Source organism: Cornus florida, unplaced genomic scaffold (genome assembly GCF_030987335.1).
Source record: "Cornus florida cultivar Cherokee Brave unplaced genomic scaffold, ASM3098733v1 CherokeeBrave_3.0.0_Hap2_Chr04, whole genome shotgun sequence".
Classification (NCBI taxonomy): Eukaryota; Viridiplantae; Streptophyta; class Magnoliopsida; order Cornales; family Cornaceae; genus Cornus; species Cornus florida.
The window spans coordinates 67,447,963-67,468,818 of NW_026775574.1; the positions used below are offsets into that span (position 1 = coordinate 67,447,963).

The 20,856-nt window shown below is 33.7% G+C and overlaps 1 protein-coding gene across 1 annotated transcript; it reads right to left on the reverse strand.

The window, feature by feature from the left end:
* Positions 1–4,632: 4,632 nt before the first annotated feature.
* On the reverse strand, positions 4,633–15,500 carry LOC132303429 (agamous-like MADS-box protein AGL11). The gene is made up of 7 exons (XM_059800680.1): positions 15,309–15,500; positions 12,406–12,487; positions 11,642–11,703; positions 11,265–11,364; positions 10,651–10,692; positions 10,477–10,518; positions 4,633–4,797 (listed from the first exon to the last, which is right to left on the reverse strand). The coding sequence occupies exons 1-7, from the start codon at positions 15,488–15,490 to the stop codon at positions 4,633–4,635; spliced, it is 675 nt and encodes a 224-aa protein (XP_059656663.1). The 5' UTR covers positions 15,491–15,500.
* Between the last annotated feature and the right edge of the window lie 5,356 nt (positions 15,501–20,856).

The following is a 20,856-nucleotide window of genomic DNA, read 5'->3' on the forward strand; positions in this document are numbered from 1 at the left end:
CTCTCTCAACACTCCTTAACTGATTATTTGCAAGATTAAGGTCCAAACTTTGTTGACACTGGTACAACTCACTCCTACAGGCTTCCACCCTCTCTGAAATAGCTTCAAATTCATTCTTGTTCAGGAGTCTAAGTGGTTGCTTAAAAGCCCTAAGCTTCTTAACCACACAATGCATCCTTGTACCAGTCACTTCCAACTGCCAAACTTGAGCCACAATTTTAAGAAATTTAGGGTTAAGTGTCCAAAAGTTGAAAAATCTAAATAAAATATTCCTTCTAGGAGATATAATTCCCAGCTTAACCACCATAGGTGAATGATCCGAAATTCCATGCGATAGAAAATTGCATTCAGCTTGTGGAAACAAATTCATCCATGCATGGTTGATCAAAACTCTATCAAGCTTCCTAGAAATATTGGCACACCCAAGACTATTATTTTTCCAACTGATGTAGATCCCATTGTATTTTATGTCCTCTAATTCATTCCTATGCAGAAACTGCCTAAACTCATGCATACCATCTATCCATCTCAGAGCATTCCCAAAGGATTCATTGACATATAGTGACACATTGAAATCTCCCATAAGGATCCAAGGCATACTCGAGTCACTCTGCTGACCAATACTCCTCCAAAGAGGCCTTCTTTCCATTGCAGTGTTGAAAGCATAGATGAATGATGTCAAACATTTGACCTTAGGCTCCTTCAGAAAGAATGAGCAGTGAATGGCTTGACTAGTTTCATATGAGGACAATAAGGACAGCATTGCAGGGTTCCAAAGTATCCACACTCTACCCATAATAGATGATGAGTAATTACATCTTATCATCCATGAAAGTGCAATAACTTTATAGATGCCATAAACATTACAAAAGTTAACTTTAGTTTCAAAAAGAAAAACTAGACACAACTCAGAATCTCTGATAAGCTTTCTAACCACTACTTGTTTGAGGGGAGAGTTCAACCCTCTTATATTCCATGCTACCCAAATCATTGAGAGGATGATGATATGAGACCCCTCAACCCCATAAACCCCTTAAGGGTAACAACATTAGTTGTTGTGCAAACTTTGTGAATTCCAATCCTGTTCTTCTTCTCAGTTTTGGAATGCTTGGTATGCATTGGTTTCCTAGGCTTAGATGTTTTTTTCATAATTGGAGAGTAGATAGGATCATGGGAGCTTGAGTTAGATATCGAAACATCCTTCTCATCCTCAATATTAACCAAAGCTGCTGGTACATCCTCCTGTAATCCTTCTGGAATACTTTCCTTCATCAAGAGAGCCATACACTCCAGAGTACCAAAGTTGTTGGAGGTTGAAATGGAATGGGGAACACTAATGTATTCGGAAAAAGAAGCCTTACTAGGCCTAGGAATGGGCTCAACCTGTGTTAAGATTAGAGATTTTGAAATCTTTTTGTATGGGAAAAGGTCTACCACAAGGGAGATAGCCTTCCTTTTATCTATTTGGGTAATCACATGATTTCCCACTTTATGGCAAGTGGTTGAAAAGGAAGGGGGGTTATGCACCACTCCTTGAAGTCCAACTCCCGGGTCCTTATATCAAATAATCTTTTTTGATGTAGATGCAAGAGCTTGTGTATCATTTGCAGCACTTACTGTAAAAGGGTTTAGAATTAAAAGACAAACCGCAGTGTCAGAACAAATTTTCTTCCTTTTAACCAGCTGCCAAGGTTGGGAAGAAGTGTCAACAGGGACCTGCATATCTTTCTCAAGGTTTGAACCTTTACAACCATAATTGTTATCAATGTGACCAAAGGAAGAACACAGAGAGCATACCAATGGGAACCAAGTGTACTGCACTTTGACAAGAACCAATTCCCCACATCTTTTCCTGACATGGAAGCTACATGGAAAGGAAGAAGAGGGGTAAATTTTTACACACACCCTTACATAATCGAGTCTGCTTATGTTCTTTGTGTTAGTGCGCATCATCATAAAGGGGTTTACCAACGGCACTAGCCATATAGCTAAGCCCTTTTGGATACCAGAACTTAAAAGGTACATTCCATTGCTTGATCCATATTGAAACAGTCTTAGATTGCTCCTCTTGATTAGTTTATGTATGAGATGGTGGGTCTGATTGCCAAACCCTCAGTGAGATAGGTTTACCACCAAGAAACCATTATCTCCCAGCCAAAATACTTAAACAACTATCCTCAATGTCGAATATGAAGAAGAAGGTACCCTCCTTATTAACCACAACCTTTTGCAGACCCCTGTTGCCCCACAACTTGTGTGCCATTGCTGAAACATGCTTAAATGGCATCTTCCTCTCCCCACAAGACATTTCCTCCAGTAAGTAGTTCCTTTCTCACACACCTCATCTGGTGATTCCACAATAAGCAGACCATCTCTTTCACCAGGCTCGAAGAACTGAAAGCTCTACATGTCATTAAGGGCTTGTGCCACGAAAGACCAGCTTTTAGAGTCACCTTCCATCATATTTCCCTTCGTAAATGGCCCCCTTCAAGTGGTTTGGTGCAAAAAGTGGGCTCATATGCATGGTCATCATCATGTGAGGGACCCTCTTGTTGAAGTAACTGAGGATTAGGACATAACTGGTTAAGACATGTTTGGTTAGAATATAATGGAATTAGTTGGCTCTTATTGTGGTCTATTATCTGGTTGCCTAGGATAGGGTGTCCCACAAAATGAGATGTTGAAGCAATTGATATGATGTGAGGATCCCCTAAAACCAGGGATCTCGCAATCTTGCAGTGGTTTGAAATTATGGGGGGAAAATCATTACCCACACGCCTATCAACTTGGGCCAGCGGCGCGTGGGCCACCGTAAAAGAGCCACCAATCATGGTGGTTAGAGATGGTGGTGCAACAGGAATGACAGAGTTGGAAACACCTGGACATGGGGTACTAGAGACCCTTTCCAATCTAGCAATAATGTCCCTAAGTGAAGAAAGATCAGATGATAATAAATTCTTAAAACCTGGATTTAGCTGACAGAAGCTCCTCCTCCAAGCATTTAATCGCTTTCCGAAGCCTGTCCACTTCTTCAATGAGCTCAAACTTTGAGGAGTCCATCATGGATGCATCAATACCCTCCGGAAGATACACAATATAATTGATGACCTTGCTTAAGGGGTTAAGCACCTTAAATCTACTGTAAAGCGTTCATAACCTTCGCCTTGGTAAAACCTGTGACGGATAGAGGCCTTGGTTTGAGGTTAGATGGTGATTTGGACAACTGTAACGAGTTTTTTGCTGCTTGTGGCTGGCCATCAACCGGGAGAGATTTCCGGGTTTGCACCGGCTAAACATCATCGCTCTTGATCAGTCCTAAGGCAAGACTCCTATTAGGATGCACTGGTGGCTTACGCGAAGAGAACTGTTGTGGAACTAGTTGGTTCTTGTCAGCGTGGGGAGGAATAGAAGGAAAAGGAGAAGATAATGGTGGTTTTGCTGGTGGCCGGAATGGTGGCTTAAGGTGGTTGGGGCTTGGGTTTTGAGCAAAGGGTCTCATGGTGTTTTTTAGTCTTTTGATACATTATCTACGAATGTGATGTTCTTAACCAAAAAAGATTGAAATAGTTGATCAACATATTCAATCGCATTCATTTTGCATGAGGAGAACAAATTTCATGTTCATATTGCATGAATTGCCATGTAATATAGTATACTTGGTATATATTGATCCCTTAGTGTGTGTGTGTGTGTTTGTATACCCAAAATTACTTACATATTAAGAGGACTTGATCCCTTGACTTTCTATTTGAATAAACAAAAAGAGATATCATTTAAACAAATTGCTCAATATTATAATTATTAATTCACCATGGTAATTAAGTCAGTAGAGATACATATAGGTAACATATGTATATATAACCACACACCATAATTAAAATATGTCAATAGAGTAGTACTGTAGTAGATAATTAAAACAAGACACTTTTATTTTATATATAAATATATAAACAAGATGACCCTCTGTCTCCAAAGCACTGCGGACACCAAATCACCTGCATATACATCATGAATAGATCAATGTCAAGAAATATAAATAATTATTATATTCAATGGTGGACTATACTGCGTATAACAAGAGTAATGCAATGATGCCAATTTTTTTTTTTTTTTTTTTTTTTTTGGGATTTTCAATAAAACAGTGTTCAAAAAAGACTTTTACACAATTAGCAAAAGAACTGACTCTCTCTCTCTCTCTCTCTCTTCTTATAATGTTTCAATCAATATTAATTATTTGACATCTCAGTTATCATTTTTTGTATAACAAAAGATGTCATACACATAACTAGGAAAAAAAAAAAAAATGCCACACACATTTGTGACATCAAAATGGATCAACTGTGCACGTACACACACACACACACATATATATATATATCGACTTAGTAAAATCTATTTTCTTAAAGCGTGTTTGCTTAAATTTTGATCTTATGTATGCAAGTAATGCTAAATTAATAATTTTGTAATGTAGGGATGTGAGTGAGTGAATGAGTTTTTTTGTCATGGTAAAAATAATAATAATATTAAATAATGAGATGACAAGTTATAATTTAAGACTAGTATGCAAATAATACCAAATCTCACGTTTAAAGGACCTAATAACACAACGGATAGATTAAAGGTGATGAACAATTACCCGAGATAAAGAGCCTTCTTCTCAGGAAGTGGGCGATAAACAACTGGTTCTGTGTCCATCATATCAAGTGAGAGCAAATTGCGTGATAAGAATGCATGGATTGCATTGTACTCTTGCCCAGGCATCATGGTTAACTGCTGAAGTCTCTCATTTTCTACTATCTGATAATTTTAATCAATTTCAAAGCATTGAACATACATACATAAACATAAACATATATGCGTAAACATAATTTGAAGTAAACATAATTTGAAGTCAAGTCACTTGTAGCAATACATATTGATTACTCAACAAATAGTAACAATATCAAAATTAAGCCTTGTCATACAATTCTAAGAGAGCAATATATAGAAGATTGTTTTGTTTGGGTTGTCCGTTAGGCTAGAAATAACTGACAACCATCGTTTTAATGAATTTGGATTCTTTTTTGTACATTGGACGGTCCAAAACACAAGTAAAGGGTAGAAATCACCTCACGTGGTGTGGCAGAATTGATTTTATCCCTTGTGCATGGGATGATATCTACCTTCCTCTGTGGCACACTAAATTCTTGTTTTGATATATATATGGCAATTTTTTCTATATGCCATAAGCTCCTCAATTCTAGGGTTATCTTCAATTATATAGATTACTACTTTTAATATAATTCGTGCAATTAATAGATCATTACGATCTATTAATTCAAAAACCTATGGTAGGTTTTAGGAATTGGGTAGTACATAATAATTTTTTTTGCAAAAAGGCAAATAATAAATGAGTAATGATGTGCAATTTAAGTGAAGAAATCAATTGAAGAGAGGGTGTTATGTATTGTGTTGCAAAGTTTAATTAAGTTTCTATTTTAGAGTTTTATTTTATTAGGTAATTTATTGTTAGACAAGTTTTAGATTCTTATCATAATCCTTGTCCAACAAAGAATTGGATTTGAGAATTTAGGGAATGAAATTGATAGAAATATAGGCCTAATTTTATAATGGAAGGCGGCTTCATGAGAGAGTTGATTGCTAGAGACTAGAGAAAGTTTATGAGTTGGTAGAGTGGAGTTAATTAACACCAATGGCTAGAGGGGGCTTGTGGAGTACATGGAGAAAAATAATGGGGCAAGAGTGTGTGTTATGGTCTGGTGTTGAGAATTTTTCACTGTTGTAATATTTTTACATAATCATAGTGAATCTCTTTTTATCTGTAAACATAGGCCGGGTTGTGCCAAACCATGTTATAACTTGTCTTTATTATGTGATTGCTTTATTCATCTTTCATTGGATCTCCATATCTTTACGCTTTTATGGCCCCCAACAAGTGGTATCAGAGTTAAAGGTTCATGTTTAGAAGTTTAGTCTTTATTTGGAGGAGACCCAAAAAATACAAGGAATTGAGGTTAAGTAGTCAAGGCTGAGTATATCAAACATCTTGTTTGGTTACGATGGTCAAAAAATTGTGATAAGTTACACAGCATGGAGCTTGAGTAGTCAAGGTGGGGCCTTGGAGGTTTGACTGATCAAGCAACATATATTATACATTGTGGACAATCAGCGTTGTGCAAGATAGATCGAAGCCGCATGTCCAATTCAATTACTGTAGGAAGTAATGATTGACTTGATGGAATTTGAGTCAGGTGAAGATTTCTATGTATTGTGTCTCAAATTTTAGTCTAGTTAAGTTTTATTTTAGAGTTGTATTCTATTAGGTTAAGCAAGTTTTAGACTCCAAAGAATTATAATTCTTGTCCAACAAAGAATTGATTTTGTGACTTTATATATAGTAATCAAGGTAATGGATTGAGGCTTTATATATAGTAATCAAGGAAATGGATTGAGGCTTATGAGATTAGGATAGACGAAGCCCAATTCTATAGTGGTAGGTGGCAGCCCTAATTCTATGGTAGAAAATCACCTCCAGTGAAATAGTAGCCCATTTGCTCCATTTTGGAATAAGTGGAGGAAAATTGGCCACATCAATTAAAAATATTGAGTAACTAAATTATCACCACCCTTGTATTTCATATATAAAACCTTTAAATATTGTATTCCATATATATAAATGCATTTAAATATTATATCTAAAATACGCCTTCTTCTTCTAAAATACGCCGTCTTCTTCCTTTCTCTCTCTAAAAGCTTCATCAGCTTTCATTAATGGACTCTCCAAGGACTCACAACAACTTTTGAACTTCAAAACTTCACTTCAAAACCTAAACACACTCTAAAATCCCATGTAATTATACGTCGTCTTCTTCCAAAATACGTCGTCTTCTTCCTTTCTCTCTCTAAAAGTTTCATCAGCTTTCATTAATGGACTCTCTAAAGACTCACAGCAACTTTTGAACTTCAAAGTTTCACTTCAAAACCCAAACACATTCTAAAAACCCATGTAATTTCACTGGACTATTATGCAGAAACTCCAGAGTATCATCCATAGATCTAAGCTTTGTTCATCTAAATCTCAATTTTGGGTATATTTTTTCTTATATGATTAAAGAGCACAAACATAACTGGTTCGCACTCTCTTTAGTAGAATTTTGTTGGGATTTTATGTATAACATAAGCAACAAATATAGTTAGTACTGTTTGTGATACAAAATATGTATTGCTTGGGATGTTAAGTAGGATTATGTTGGGATGTAAAGTATAACTTATACTGACTTAAATTACAAACTGTTGGGATGTTATGTACGTATTGTTTGGGATGTTAAGTAGGATTATGTTGGAATGTTACGTACAAGTTATACTGACTTAAATTACAAACTGTTGGGATGTTATGTGCAAATAATTTATTAGGATTATGTTGGAATGTCGCGTACAACTTAGATTGAATTAAATTACAACATGTTTAGGATGTTATGCAGTACACAAATAATTAAACAAAAAAACCATGACAGTCCAGATGTTGCTCTGTTCCAATATTGCTATATTAATTTGAAATAAAATGACCTAATATACGAAGAAAGGGAAGTAAAAATTTATGGAAACAAATGAATGTAGAAATAGATCTGAGAAATTTATGGAAACAAAGGAATTGAGAAATAGTTGTGTGATTTGTTTGTAATTGGTTTTGGAAACAAATCAAAGAGAATAATCGAGATTTGAAAGAAGAAGAAGATAATAAGTAAAAAATGATCTCTTTCACTCTCTAACTTTCTCTCTCTGAAACCTTTGGGCAAATCTAAGCAACTGGCAGGATTTGGGTTTATTGATATTTTTTGTGAAAATTAACAAAAGACATACAACAAATAATATTTTGGAAAAGAAATCAAAATCTAGGTTGCAGAAATGGCAGGATTTTGGAAAAAAATCAAAATCAATATTTTGGGAGAGAAGAAAATAGTGGGATTTGGGTTGCTAAAATGTTGCTGAAAATAAGAGAGGGAAGAAGAAATAGTATTTGTGAACAGTGTGTGTGTGTGTGTATGTATATATATATATATATATATGAAAATTGTGTATAAAACAAATAAATATTTTTTACCCACCTTAGTAACTACTATTCATTAACAAAAATGGAGCAAATGGGCTACTGTTGGTGGTAGGGAAAAATAAACCTAACCTATCTTGACCTAACAATAGAGGCAACGAAGTGTTGACCAGCCACCAGATCTCTTCTACTTTCGAAAGATATTATTTCGTTATCAAGGATAACGATTTCCATTGGATAAGCTCCGTGGGATAAGTTCCATGGGATAAGAATTATGATATTCCCTTATCAAGAATAAGGGAAGTGACGATAAATAGGAAGACGACTCGGGAGTAAGGTACGATGAGAAAACTATTAATAAATCCCTGCCTTTCTTTTAGAACTCCGGTGACTAACTTGATCGTTGGAGATCTCTTGGTATGCACCACACCGGTGCCGTCAAGATTTATCGATCTTTTACTCTCTTCTTTGTTGGAAAACGGTGTTGTATCGGACCATGTGGATTTCACCCTCAATAGTTGGCGCCGTCTGTGGGAACGACGATTCCTTTAAATCAATTACTCGGTTGGGTATATGCACTTGCAGTCCGGTATGGTAACTGGAACAGAAACATCGTTGCAGGGATCCAGTCAAAAAGAAGGGTCGGGTGAGCACCCAAACGTCCCGAATGACTAGGAACAGCTTGCAACGTTAGAACTACAGGTCCAAACTCTGCATCAGAGTATGGACCAGTTGATCCAACAAAATGCAGAGATCCTGTGACATCTTATCCCAGCGGGACCACCACCTCAACAAGAATTGTCCGACCCATGTCCTCCCAATCTGAATGATGGGGGACAACACAAGGAGGACCGAGAAAACAATCTTTCTCACAAGTTCGAGACAGAACAAATCCAAGTCAGAAACCGACACAGAGAACCTCCTTCCTCGCCTCCGCGGAATCCCCAGTCTCAAACAGGCACAACCTTTTGTGTAAAGGAAAAGACAGAGAAAGTTACCTATTTCGACCTACAAATCGAGGATCTCAAGGCGAAAATGGAAGATGTAATGCAGGCTATGAAAGAGAAAGGTCCTGTCGCCATAAATGACCTGGTGCAGAGGACCAACCTACTATTCAGCCCCACCATTATGAAATGCCCCCTGCCTAGCAAGTTCCGAATGCCCTCGTTCGAAAGCTTTGATGGGACCAAAGATCCCCTCGATCACCTGGAGACCTTTCAAGCTCTTATGCATTTGCATGTCGTGCTAGATGCAATCATGTGCTAAGCTTTTCCCACTACACTTAAGGGATCGGCAAGAGTTTGGTTCAACAAGCTGAAGTCAGGATCCATCAACACCTTCGAAGAACTGAGTAAGCAATTTGTGAGCCACTTCATTGCAGGTCAGAAGCATAGGAGGCCGGCCACCTACCTGCTTACCGTGAAGCAACAGAAGGGCGAGTCGATCAGGGAATACATCACCCGATTCAATACAGAGATGTTGCAGACAGAACAGGTGGATAACAAGGTGGCTTTGACCGCTTTCATAGGAGGACTCCAAACCTCCAGATTCTTGTTCGCCTTATCCAAAGAACCTCCCACCAGCATGGCAGAGTTGTTGATTAAAGCGCAGAAACACCAAAATTACTATCATATCCTTTAAAATAGGTGGGATATGAGTGGAATAATAATTTCTTCTTTTTAATTGTTGAGGGTAGTTTCGGAATTATTAAAATACTACTTAAACACTATCATTTCTCTCCCTATCTTCTCATTTTTTGAGAGATAGAAAAGGAGAGATAGGGAGGGATAGCTATCCCTTTCTATCCTTTCTTTTCTCTTCTTTTAACCTATCCAAACACAATTTATATTATCCTTTCTTTTCTTTTCTCTCACTATCCCTTCAAATCTCTCGATCCAAACATACCCGATAGATGTAGCCCAAATTCTATAGTGGAAGGTGGCAGCCCTAATTCTAGTGATAGGCAGCTTCACAAGGAAGTTAATGGGTTAAGGTAGTTTACGGGCAGGTTGAGTGAAGTTAACTCCGATGGTGAGAAGGAATCTCATAGAGTACACAACAAAGAACTCTAGGGCAAGAGTGTTTGTTTATGGTCTAATATTAGAAATTTTCTACCATATAATATCTCTACATTATCATATTGAACATCTTCTCATCAGGGGACTAGACCAAGTTGTGCCAAACCACATTATAAAAAGTACCCCATCAATAAAAAGAAATTATCTTTGGAGAGGAAAATTCTTCACTTCCTCGGATATCTTCTATGTAGTACCACATCAATAAAAAGTCCTTAATTTTATTGATAATAACTTCTATGTATCATCAATGAAAAGTCCTTAATTCCCTTGATAATAAGAATAACAAATTTGTGTGTGTGTGTGTGTTTAATTAAACGAACAATGTATTTTTCTTTATTAGCTAAATAGTACCTTCGCTTGGAGGATCGCATTTTCATGTTCCAGCTCAGTATTCTATGGAAAACAAATAATCAGAATAATTAATTGTGTCAGTAGATAAATTCATTACGGTAATATCAAACAAATAAACAGTGTGTCAGAACATGTAAAGAAAATTTATCTGCAATAAAAAGCTTAGAATATCACCCTTTTCTGCCTACTTTCAGTTTCCGCGAGCATCATTTCGTTCTGCGCAAATTGAAAAGTAGCACAAAAGATGCCCGTAAGACAACGGGACAATTAGTAATTAACTAATTATTAATAAATAATAAATGAATTTCAATTTAGAAAATAAAATAGGACTGCAATGAAATTAAAAATTGGTCAAAGGTGGTGATAAAGTCAAATGATACTAAAAAATAGATAAACAGTTAGAATAACACGTATTCATTTTGAATTTTAAATATATAAAAAAAGTAAAGTTAAAAATTTTTCTTTTACATATTTTAAATTTAAAATAAACACTTGTCATTTTATAATTGTACCACATCAATCGTGTGAAAAAAAAATTATTCCTCACCATTAAAGAGGTATTGTTCAAAACAAATTATTTCATGAACTTTCCATCTCGTTATTGACGGTATGAGCCATTGCATTACGAATTTTTTTGAACTGTTTTCTAAGATACAATTTCAACATTTATGAAAAAGGAAAACATTTCAAAAAAATTCATGATGTAATAGTAAAATACTCAGACTGACTATCTTTCTTTCTGTTTTTTTTGCCTTTTTTCTGGTTTTGTGTGTGTGTGTGTTGGTTACCTTTTTTGACCTGATTCTTGCAATGCCTCGTTCAAGTCTGTTTTCCATCTGCTTCAATTCCTTCACATTTAAAGAGCCCAAGCCTTCACCCATCAAATGCCTGTAAGTAAAGAAGACAGTTTTATTTATATATACATACATGTATACACATATATATATATATATATAAGAGTAATGCTATTAGAAAATCACTATAAATGTGGAGTATTAGGGAGTTTCTAAGGTAATTACACTAGGTAAAACATAAATTTTTAGTTATTCGAGATTTTATTAAGGCTTTCCTTTTAACTTTAGTACTAGCTAGCATATATATCTGCATATAATTTCCATGATACATGTAATATAGTTTGTATTATTTAAATTGCATAAAAAAAAACCTGTTGGTACTCTGAAGCATGTCTATTTGTCGTTGCAGCTTCTTCGATTCTTGCTGATAATACTGTATACATGCAATCCAAAGAGAAAAGAATCAAATGAATAAAAAGTTTTAAAAAAAAATACTAAACTCATTCCTGCCAAAAGAGATTAACAAAAAAAAAAAATTGAACAATGTATCTCAAAACTAAGAACTTATTCACATGCTTTTCGTGAAATATGCAAAAGTGTAAGTTGTTGGATAATACTGCATACCCACCCACCCATTTATACCCCTTTCACTTTCATTCGGATCTGATATGGGACAAATATCCCTTGTAACGTACTCCCCGCCCGAACTTGCAAAGCCCCGGGGTGGTTCACCCGGACGTGGCATCGGATCAAGGAGTTTGGCTTTGATACCAACTGAAACTGGTGGGCGCTTGTTCATTTACTCAAAAACTTAAATTGTTGAGTTTATACCCCTTTCACTCCCCATCCGAATTCGATATGAGACAAATACCCTTTGTAACAAGCATGCGTATTAGGCTGCATATGGGGGCGGAGGGAGGGAGATAGGAATTTTTGGTTATTAAAATTAATTTGGCGCAGAGAAATTAAATCCGGCCCTCCCAAAATTTTTTTACTTCCGGTACAATAGATAGTCCCTAACTAATTATTAGACTAGTGGTTGGTTTAATTTTACTAATATACAAAGAAATAATATATATTTTCTGGAAACTGTAAATGATAAATAATGGTAAAAGAATATATTAAAAATGCTTACCTGAGCATTTGTCTCTTGAACAATGTAAGAGTTAGAGTTATCTGCAGATGCCTTCATATACCTCTCTATAGTTGATTTCATGCTGTGCCAAGAAAATAAAATATCCCACATTGAGCATAGCAATATAATTGAGGTCATATATATAAATAAACATAAATACACACAGATATGGTGTACAAAAATCCCACATTGAGTATAGTAATATAAATGAGCTCATATATGTAAGTGTGTGCTAGTGAAGTTTTCTAGGGTTGAGATAACAAATGAATGTGTGTTTATTACAACACAATAAACCTTTATTTAGTGAAACAATAACATGGAAACTGAGAAAATTAAGCTAAAAAGGTCTTTCAAATATGGATAGAACACATTCTTAAGAATATTTCAGCACATTTAGGTTTTGGTTACACCACAGAAACATGATTCTTACATTCCTAAGACACTAACCTAGGTTAATACTTTGTTGAAATTTCATCAAAAGCTTTCAATGCATCATATTGCAACATTTTCTAAACTTATGAAATTTTGTAAATTTTTCCAAAGGTTCACAAACTCTCTCAAATAATTTTAAAATTTTTTTTTTTTTTACAGCATGTTCAAAGAGAATAGGATACCCTAGGTCAAAACATGCCTTCTTCAAACTACGATGGACCTAATTCTTTACCCTCACAAAGAAGAATATAAATTCAATCAACGAAACACATTAAGTTTGTCTAATTTTAGTTTAGAAACTTTTGAAATTTCGTAGGCTAACAAGTCCTATGTGTTGTGCCTAAAAGACAATCACAATAGGTTTAATCTCATATCTAATAAGGCTTAAGTGATAAAGAATCTTATAAAGTTGTACTAACACGCGCGCTTCGAGGATCGTATAAAATCTTAGCAACCATGCATAATAAATACATGGGGGCACATAATGACTCAATGTTACGTGACGACTCCATATCTCTTAGGCTCTAGTACATTAGTCCTGTAAAAGAGTCTCATTTTTCAACATTTTCATTCACATCATCTACACAACATTCTGCTACGAGTGTGCTGTAGGAAAAATTAAGGCACGACATCATACCCAAAAAAACCCTAGAAGGATTATTGATATATATGAAGATGAAATTTAAATTGGAAGCAAGACCAAAATATGAGAAGAGAGAGGATAGTTGAAGAAGAACAAGTGATCATGGGATTCTGCTTCAATATAGCAAATACATATTCAACACTGGGGTTAGGAGAGGATGAGCCTATAATCAGGTAACCCCTTGACCATTTTACCCCTATACTTTGGTTAGAATCAGAAAAGAGATGGCAAATATGTCCAAGGATATATAGCAATCTTGTATCACCTTCATCCATGTATATTCAAACAACTTCCCAAGCAACTTTAGCTCCAAACGTTGCCGTTTCATCTGGTGGAGAACCTTAGGTAGCAAAATGAATATATATAGTGGACTAAAAAGACTGAAAAATTGAAGAATACTTTTAATGAGTTCAAACCTTCCTGAAAACGGCAAAACTTCGTTGCTACAGTTAAAAACTGTACCGGTACTTTAATCAACAAGAGACCTTCTATCAGAGGAGGTTACCTTCTGAAGAGATCTAAAGGATACCGAGACATCTTACAGGACGTTGACTGGCCTAATTGGAAACGAAGAAGATGAAAGAAAGTATCTTTTTTGGAATGGGGCAAGAACATTATTAGACAGGAAAATGGAACTTTAGATTGGTATGGAGACAAGGTTCTTAAAGCATCACTGAGAACCTAGGTACAAGTTAGATCACCTTAAGAGAGAAACATTAAATCAAGAAAAAAAAAAAAAAAAAAAAAAGAAAGATGGGGATCTTTAAAGAATTACATCTCTGATTATATTTTAAAGAATAATAATAAGTAGTTCGAAAGTCATATGTATTTGACTGTTTTATGTGATTGGAAGATGACGATGGGATGGAATATCATCATAATGTAATTAAATCCAATTTGAGCTATAGGGAGCGCCTTGGGGGATAAGATCCCTCTGATATATATCATATTCTCCTTCCTTTTTAAAATGCATTTTGATCATTTTTTTTCAATAATATAGCTTCTTTTGAACTTACAGCCTTGTAATCCTAAGCATTTGTTCGATAAAAACATAAAATCAAACACTTCAAACTTTTCTTGTAGAAAAATACTTGAAAATAATTACAACAAAAGTGAATTAAAGGCATGCATAACGACAACAATAATAATAACAACATCTATGATGATGATGTACTAGTAGCAGAAATTAAAAAATTACTATCTTTAAGAAAAAAAATTATATAAATAAATATATATATATATATATATATATATATATAGTACTATGCCATTGTCTCCGCATAAGTTTCAGCGTTCTCACTGGCAAAAGGTCCAAGACATATATGTTAAACTTTAATTCTTTGGCCCAACTTTTTTCTTCTCAATTTTAGTTGAGCAAGTAAAAATCATTGATTGTCTGATCGACCCTGCAAATAATCATTAGCTAATTAAGGTGGAAGAGTATAGGACGTTGATTTTCAACTCAAAGACCATTCAACAGACAACTCCTGCAATTAAGTGATACTATTAGTGTAGTATCTTCTGAGCAGTAGTACTGCCTACTTCTCTCTCTTATATATGTGTGTGTGTGTTCATTTCCAGCTCAGAAATTAAACCAGATGATGATTAAATAGTCATGTATTCCAAGTATAAAATTACTAGTGCTTTACTTAATTGACCTTAAATTTTCTGCATCCAAATTTCTAATAATCATAAATATCAATCACAATGAAATTAAGGAAACAAAAAACTATATGTATATATAAATATATATCAAGAATTTATGCATGGTTTATATATATATATATATATATATATATATATATATATAGGGGGGTTGAAGAATTACTCATTGCTAGCGTACTCGTATACGCGACCTTTATTGGAGAAGACAACCAGTGCAACCTCAGCATCACAGAGGACTGACAGTTCATAACCTTTCTTCATCAGTCCATTCCTCCGTTTGCAGAAGGTGACTTGCCGGTTCGTGTTGTTCTCAATCCTCTTTATCTCAATCTTTCCTCTACCCATCTTTTTTTTCAATCCTAGCAAGAAGAAAATAATTAAATTAAAATAAAATATGCTTGTTATTTCAATTAATTAAATTAGATCAAAGAGTACTGAATTTTCCATTCTCTCTCTCTTATTCAACATTTTTTCAGTCACAAAAGTTTATTTTAAGGCCTTCGAAGATCCATGACAAACCAGATCTACTCAACCAAAGCAATTTCTAAATATTTATTGGGAAAAAAAAAAAAGGAAAATTAACAAATCGGTGGAGATTTTTGTACAACACTGTTTCTTAGATACGGAGAAAGATGATCAAAAACTAGGTTTTTAATTATACACTTCAGTTGAATTTTAATAAAAAAATAAAATAAAATAAAATTTATCGAAAACTTTCTGTGGTAAAAGGGAAGAAGGAAATGTAGAAGAAGAAACTTCAGAAATATTAAAAAATCAACTTAAAATTTCTGCAAAGCATATAGATGAAACATTGAAATGTATAAAATTGACAATATATAGACACACGCGCATATATCTATACAAAAAGAGTTCTTGGAAGATGTATGCATATATATATAGATATTAGATATATATCAGCACTGACCTGAGCAAGGGAAGAGCTAGAACCTAGAAGCAAAAACTAAAATGGGAATGGAAAGTGTTCCATATTTATACAAGTAAAGAAATTCCAGTTCTTGCTCTTTAACTGGGAAAAAAATTAATTTAAGCTAGCTGTCAACTCTTAGACCACTTTAATTATTTGGAATTTAAGGAAATCACTCTCTCTCTCTCTCTCTCTCTCTATATATATATATATATATGTATTAATTGATATATTTACGTAAGGAAGAAAACTACTTTTACTTCTTGATGATCAAAAAAATTGACCACCTTGGTTGCTTCTTCAGAAAAGTTCTCTCTATATTGGGACGAATCAAAGCTTGTATGAAAATTAGCAAAAAAAACGCCTATTCCAACGAATTCCAAATTAATCATACATCTATATAACACAATAACAATATATATATACATTCTACCTTGCATATATATATATATATATATATATATATATATATATATATACATTCTCCCATGCACCTGATCAATTTCACCACCTATACCTATTTATATCTCTATCATCCTTAATTTTGTGAAATTATTAGATGGTCCCCAATCACGTGGTTCGAGACAGTCACACTTCGATCACAAGCTGTCACGCAATCAAATATTTGATATGATAATTTCTCAACTCAGTCTTATTCTACTGCACCTAGGCGTGGTCCGAAACAATCACACTGGGATCACAAGTTGTTACGTAATCAAATATTTGATATGTTAATTTCTGACCTCTATCTTAGTGTGCTGCACCTAGGCAGCTACTGTTATTACCATGCGTTTACAGAGATAAAGGGTTAGAGCTGGCCATGAAAATGATGGTCAATGACCTTTTTTACGAATTTGCCCATACATGATAGTTCTGGCTTTAGCTATTCAAACAGCTTTGTAGACCAAATTTGCTTGCTTTTCCAGTTCAAACTGACTAATTTACCCTTCAAGAATTTCTGATAGTCAAAGTTCTTGATCGATCTGGTTTTTGACGAGAAAACAAAAAAAAAAAATCATCTATGCACATTACAGTTTTGACAGATGCCAAAGAAGAGAGAAGCTAAATATTCTTCATTATTGTTATTTATTTATTGTGAAGAAAGTCATGAGAAACATCATAATATGGTTATTGATGATTTAAGGATCGATTTGAAATATTATTTATTTAGAATACAAGACTCTGTATTAGATTATTTTTCGCATTTTGATGAGGGTTTGAATGATTTATACACACACACACATATACGTATATAGAGGGCGGGGCCAGGATTTTTGAGTTAGGGGGGTCAAAATATACCATTATGCAATTTTTAGGAATAAATTGTAGTATAAATATAATTTTTAAAATTGTAGTGTTAGTATATATATTGAGGAAAATATAATTAAAACATATATATGAAAAATGAAACCTACATAAAGATGGATGGAAAATGGATATGACAAAGAATAAGACATAAGAAAATGAGATAATAAGCTACATGTAAAATGAGAAGTGACAAAAATATATATATTTTCAAGAAAAAAAAAATTCGCACAATTGTTTAACTTTTTTTGAAAGAAACAAAAAAATAAAAATTGAGTTCTTTTATTCCACTTTGGGAAATATATTTCATTATTATCTTGATGAAACATTAATAAAAATAATTTGCATTATTTTAAATAAATAAAATTTTACCAACAGGTCAGTAGCCTAACGAATATCAGACTCCTACTTTTCAAAGAAAGGTCAGTGGTTTGAGTCTTAGTGAAGACATGTGTGTAAGTTACCAACTAAGAAAAATATATATATATATAAAATTTCACAAGCTTTAGTAAAATACGATTATTATTTTTATGAACAAAATAGAGAAATATAAAAAGTAGTTATAGAATTTGTCATTTAAAACTAAAAATATTAGCATGATATCATTATCATTATTGTACAAGGTGGGACTAACCCAAACAACCCAGTGTGGATAAAAGTATTTGATGTAAAATTAAATAACTATTTTAGAGTGTATGCATACATTTTACTGAAACAAAATATTATAACTAAATGCACCAATAGAATATGTGTGTGTATGTATGTAGAATTAAGAAGTGTGAATATGGACTTTATATCATCCACCTATCATTTTCACCTCCCATACTTTTTTTATTTTTTTTCTTGGTCCCCACCTATCTAGCTAGCTACTAGTTATTATGCATCTACAGAGTAAAAGAACAGAGCTGGCCATGAAAATGATCTCCAATGGCCATTTTCCAAATTTGATGTAGGTGATGTAGTGGTTTCAGCTCATTCAAACAGCTTTGCAGATCAATTTTTTTACCAAATTCTGCAATTTCTTTTTCCCCTTCAAACTGACTATTTTACCCTTCAAGATTAATCTCTAACATTTGAGCCTTTTTCTACTCCAATGCAAAAAGAAATTGTTGAACATATAGCATTCTTCTTGTTTATTTATTTGTTCTTTTTCATAATCTATTTGATTGGTAAAAGAAAATAAGAAGGAAAGTGTGTTCCTTATTTAATCATTTCATTTTCTACCAAAGCATGACATAACAAAGAAAAATAACTTCTATTATATAAACAATTTTTGTTATCCCAAGCAACTAACTCACACGTGCCAAATATTATAGAGGAGCTATCATTAGGCTCCGTTTCAAAAATATATATAATTTACGTCGAAACAACAAACGGAGTTATGACTTTTAATTATGTTATATTTTAAATAATGGTGTTACAATCTTGACATGTTACGATTGAAGGTGTTGTAGCCTCAATTAATAGTGTTGCAGACCTGCGGTCTTAATTTATTAGTGTTGCATTGTTGATTATTAATGGTGTTACGTTTTTTATTGTTTTTTATTTAAGTGTATTATATATGAATAATGTGGTACAACACAAAACCGTGTGTGGTTGAGGATCCAAATTCAATTTGGTATGAAAGAAAGGAAGTGAAAATTAAGGAAGAGATGAAGGTCCCTTTTCTCGTGAGAACCACCAAAATTTTTATTTTTAAAAATAAATAGAAAAGGAGTTGTAAATGACAAAATCACTCACTTTTAAATGCTTGTACCTTTCAAATAACTTTCTTTTTCTTTCACGTGATAAGGATATATTATTACATGATCTCAGAATCGTTGATTCCTACCGATTAATCACCATTTAACCTGACATTAATGATTTCGAAAGATTTGATTGTGTAATCTTACATACCCATCCCAATCGATTACTCACACAATCCATCTTTTATCTTTTCAATGAGGATACAATTGTAATTTCATTAACATTCATTACCTTTATTATTTTGTCTCCCTTGCTAAACCAGATAAAAAGCTAAAAGTGCAATTATTTTTATTATTATTGGTATGACAAGAATGTAGAGCTTCAAAAATAACTCACCCACTCAGGACAATTGCCTCCATCATCTTTATTACAATTTCTCATCATTTATATCATTAGAATTAATAATAATAATAAAATTCATTTGTACCATGCTATTCTGATTTCTGATTATCTAAAGTAATTTCTTGAACCAAGTTCTTAATTTGGTCCATGACATGACAAGGTATTTTCGTCTTTTATTAATAAATAAATAAAAATTCCTAAATTGTTTATATATAAAGCTGACCAGTCACCACATCAGTGAGTTCGAAGACCTGCACCTACCAAGCTGCTTCCTTCAATGGCCCCTGCGACCGAATCAAGTCAAGTCTCCTCAATTTATTCAACTATCCTTGCAAGTCTACTCAATTCTGTATTTTTTTCCATATTATAATTTTTTTTTTTTTTTTTTTGGTCATTTCTTAATTGTTCGATTCTGTTTCACTTTTGACTTGTAATGTGTACCATTTTGTGCTGATGTGGATTGTGCCACGTGTCGAATGATTATTTGTAGTTTCTTTGTACAGATGTCTCGTTCTTACTGGTGGGGGGAGTTTTCCCTCCACACCTCTGCGTGTCTCGATTGGATTTGGTCTCCAATATGTTTTAAAGACACGCGTCCTAGGAGTCAACGGCAAATGGTCAACAGAAGGTTAATTTTTCGCACCAATCCTCTACACTCGAGTTCAATTTTCTGAAAAAGTGTTTGCATTCATAAAATACGAAACTAAACTCTATTTGGTGTAGCTTGATGTAATGTGCAGGTATTTTGCGATTGACATTAAAAGTTTAAGTTATTAAAGTGAGTTATATAGGGCTGTAATTTGGGTAAGTTGAGCGGATTTGAGGTATAATTTGAGTTTAACTTATCATATAAAATGTTAAACCCAAGTTTAACACAACTCTATCTTCAATAGTATTTACTCAACACAAACTCAACATATTCTTCTACTTTTAAATTCGGTCTCGCAACTTAGATTCCATGCTAAAAATTATGGTGACTTGGAATTACTCATTTGTACACTAAAAATTTTATATGATCTTGAATTAGTTTTAGATTAAATTATTCTTAAACAAAAAATAAAAAAAAATTAAAAAATTTAAAGACATTTAATAAATTTGGATAAAGTACAAACAAATTCTTAGAAAATTAATGATTTTAAATGTTAACATATAATAAATTAAGATTTAACAAATGAAGTTGAAAAGAAAAAAGGTAATCATAGCTTAAATATTCTATATAATGTATTTAAAGTTAAAAATATATATGAAAATAATATAAGATCGAATTCGAGTTCGGATTGCTAGTACCTCAACCTAATCCCAACCCTAATTAAATTCGGGTTGAGATTTTTTAACCCAGACCCAACTCTATCTGTAAAAATAATTATCCAAGCCCACAAAAAATCAGACAGGC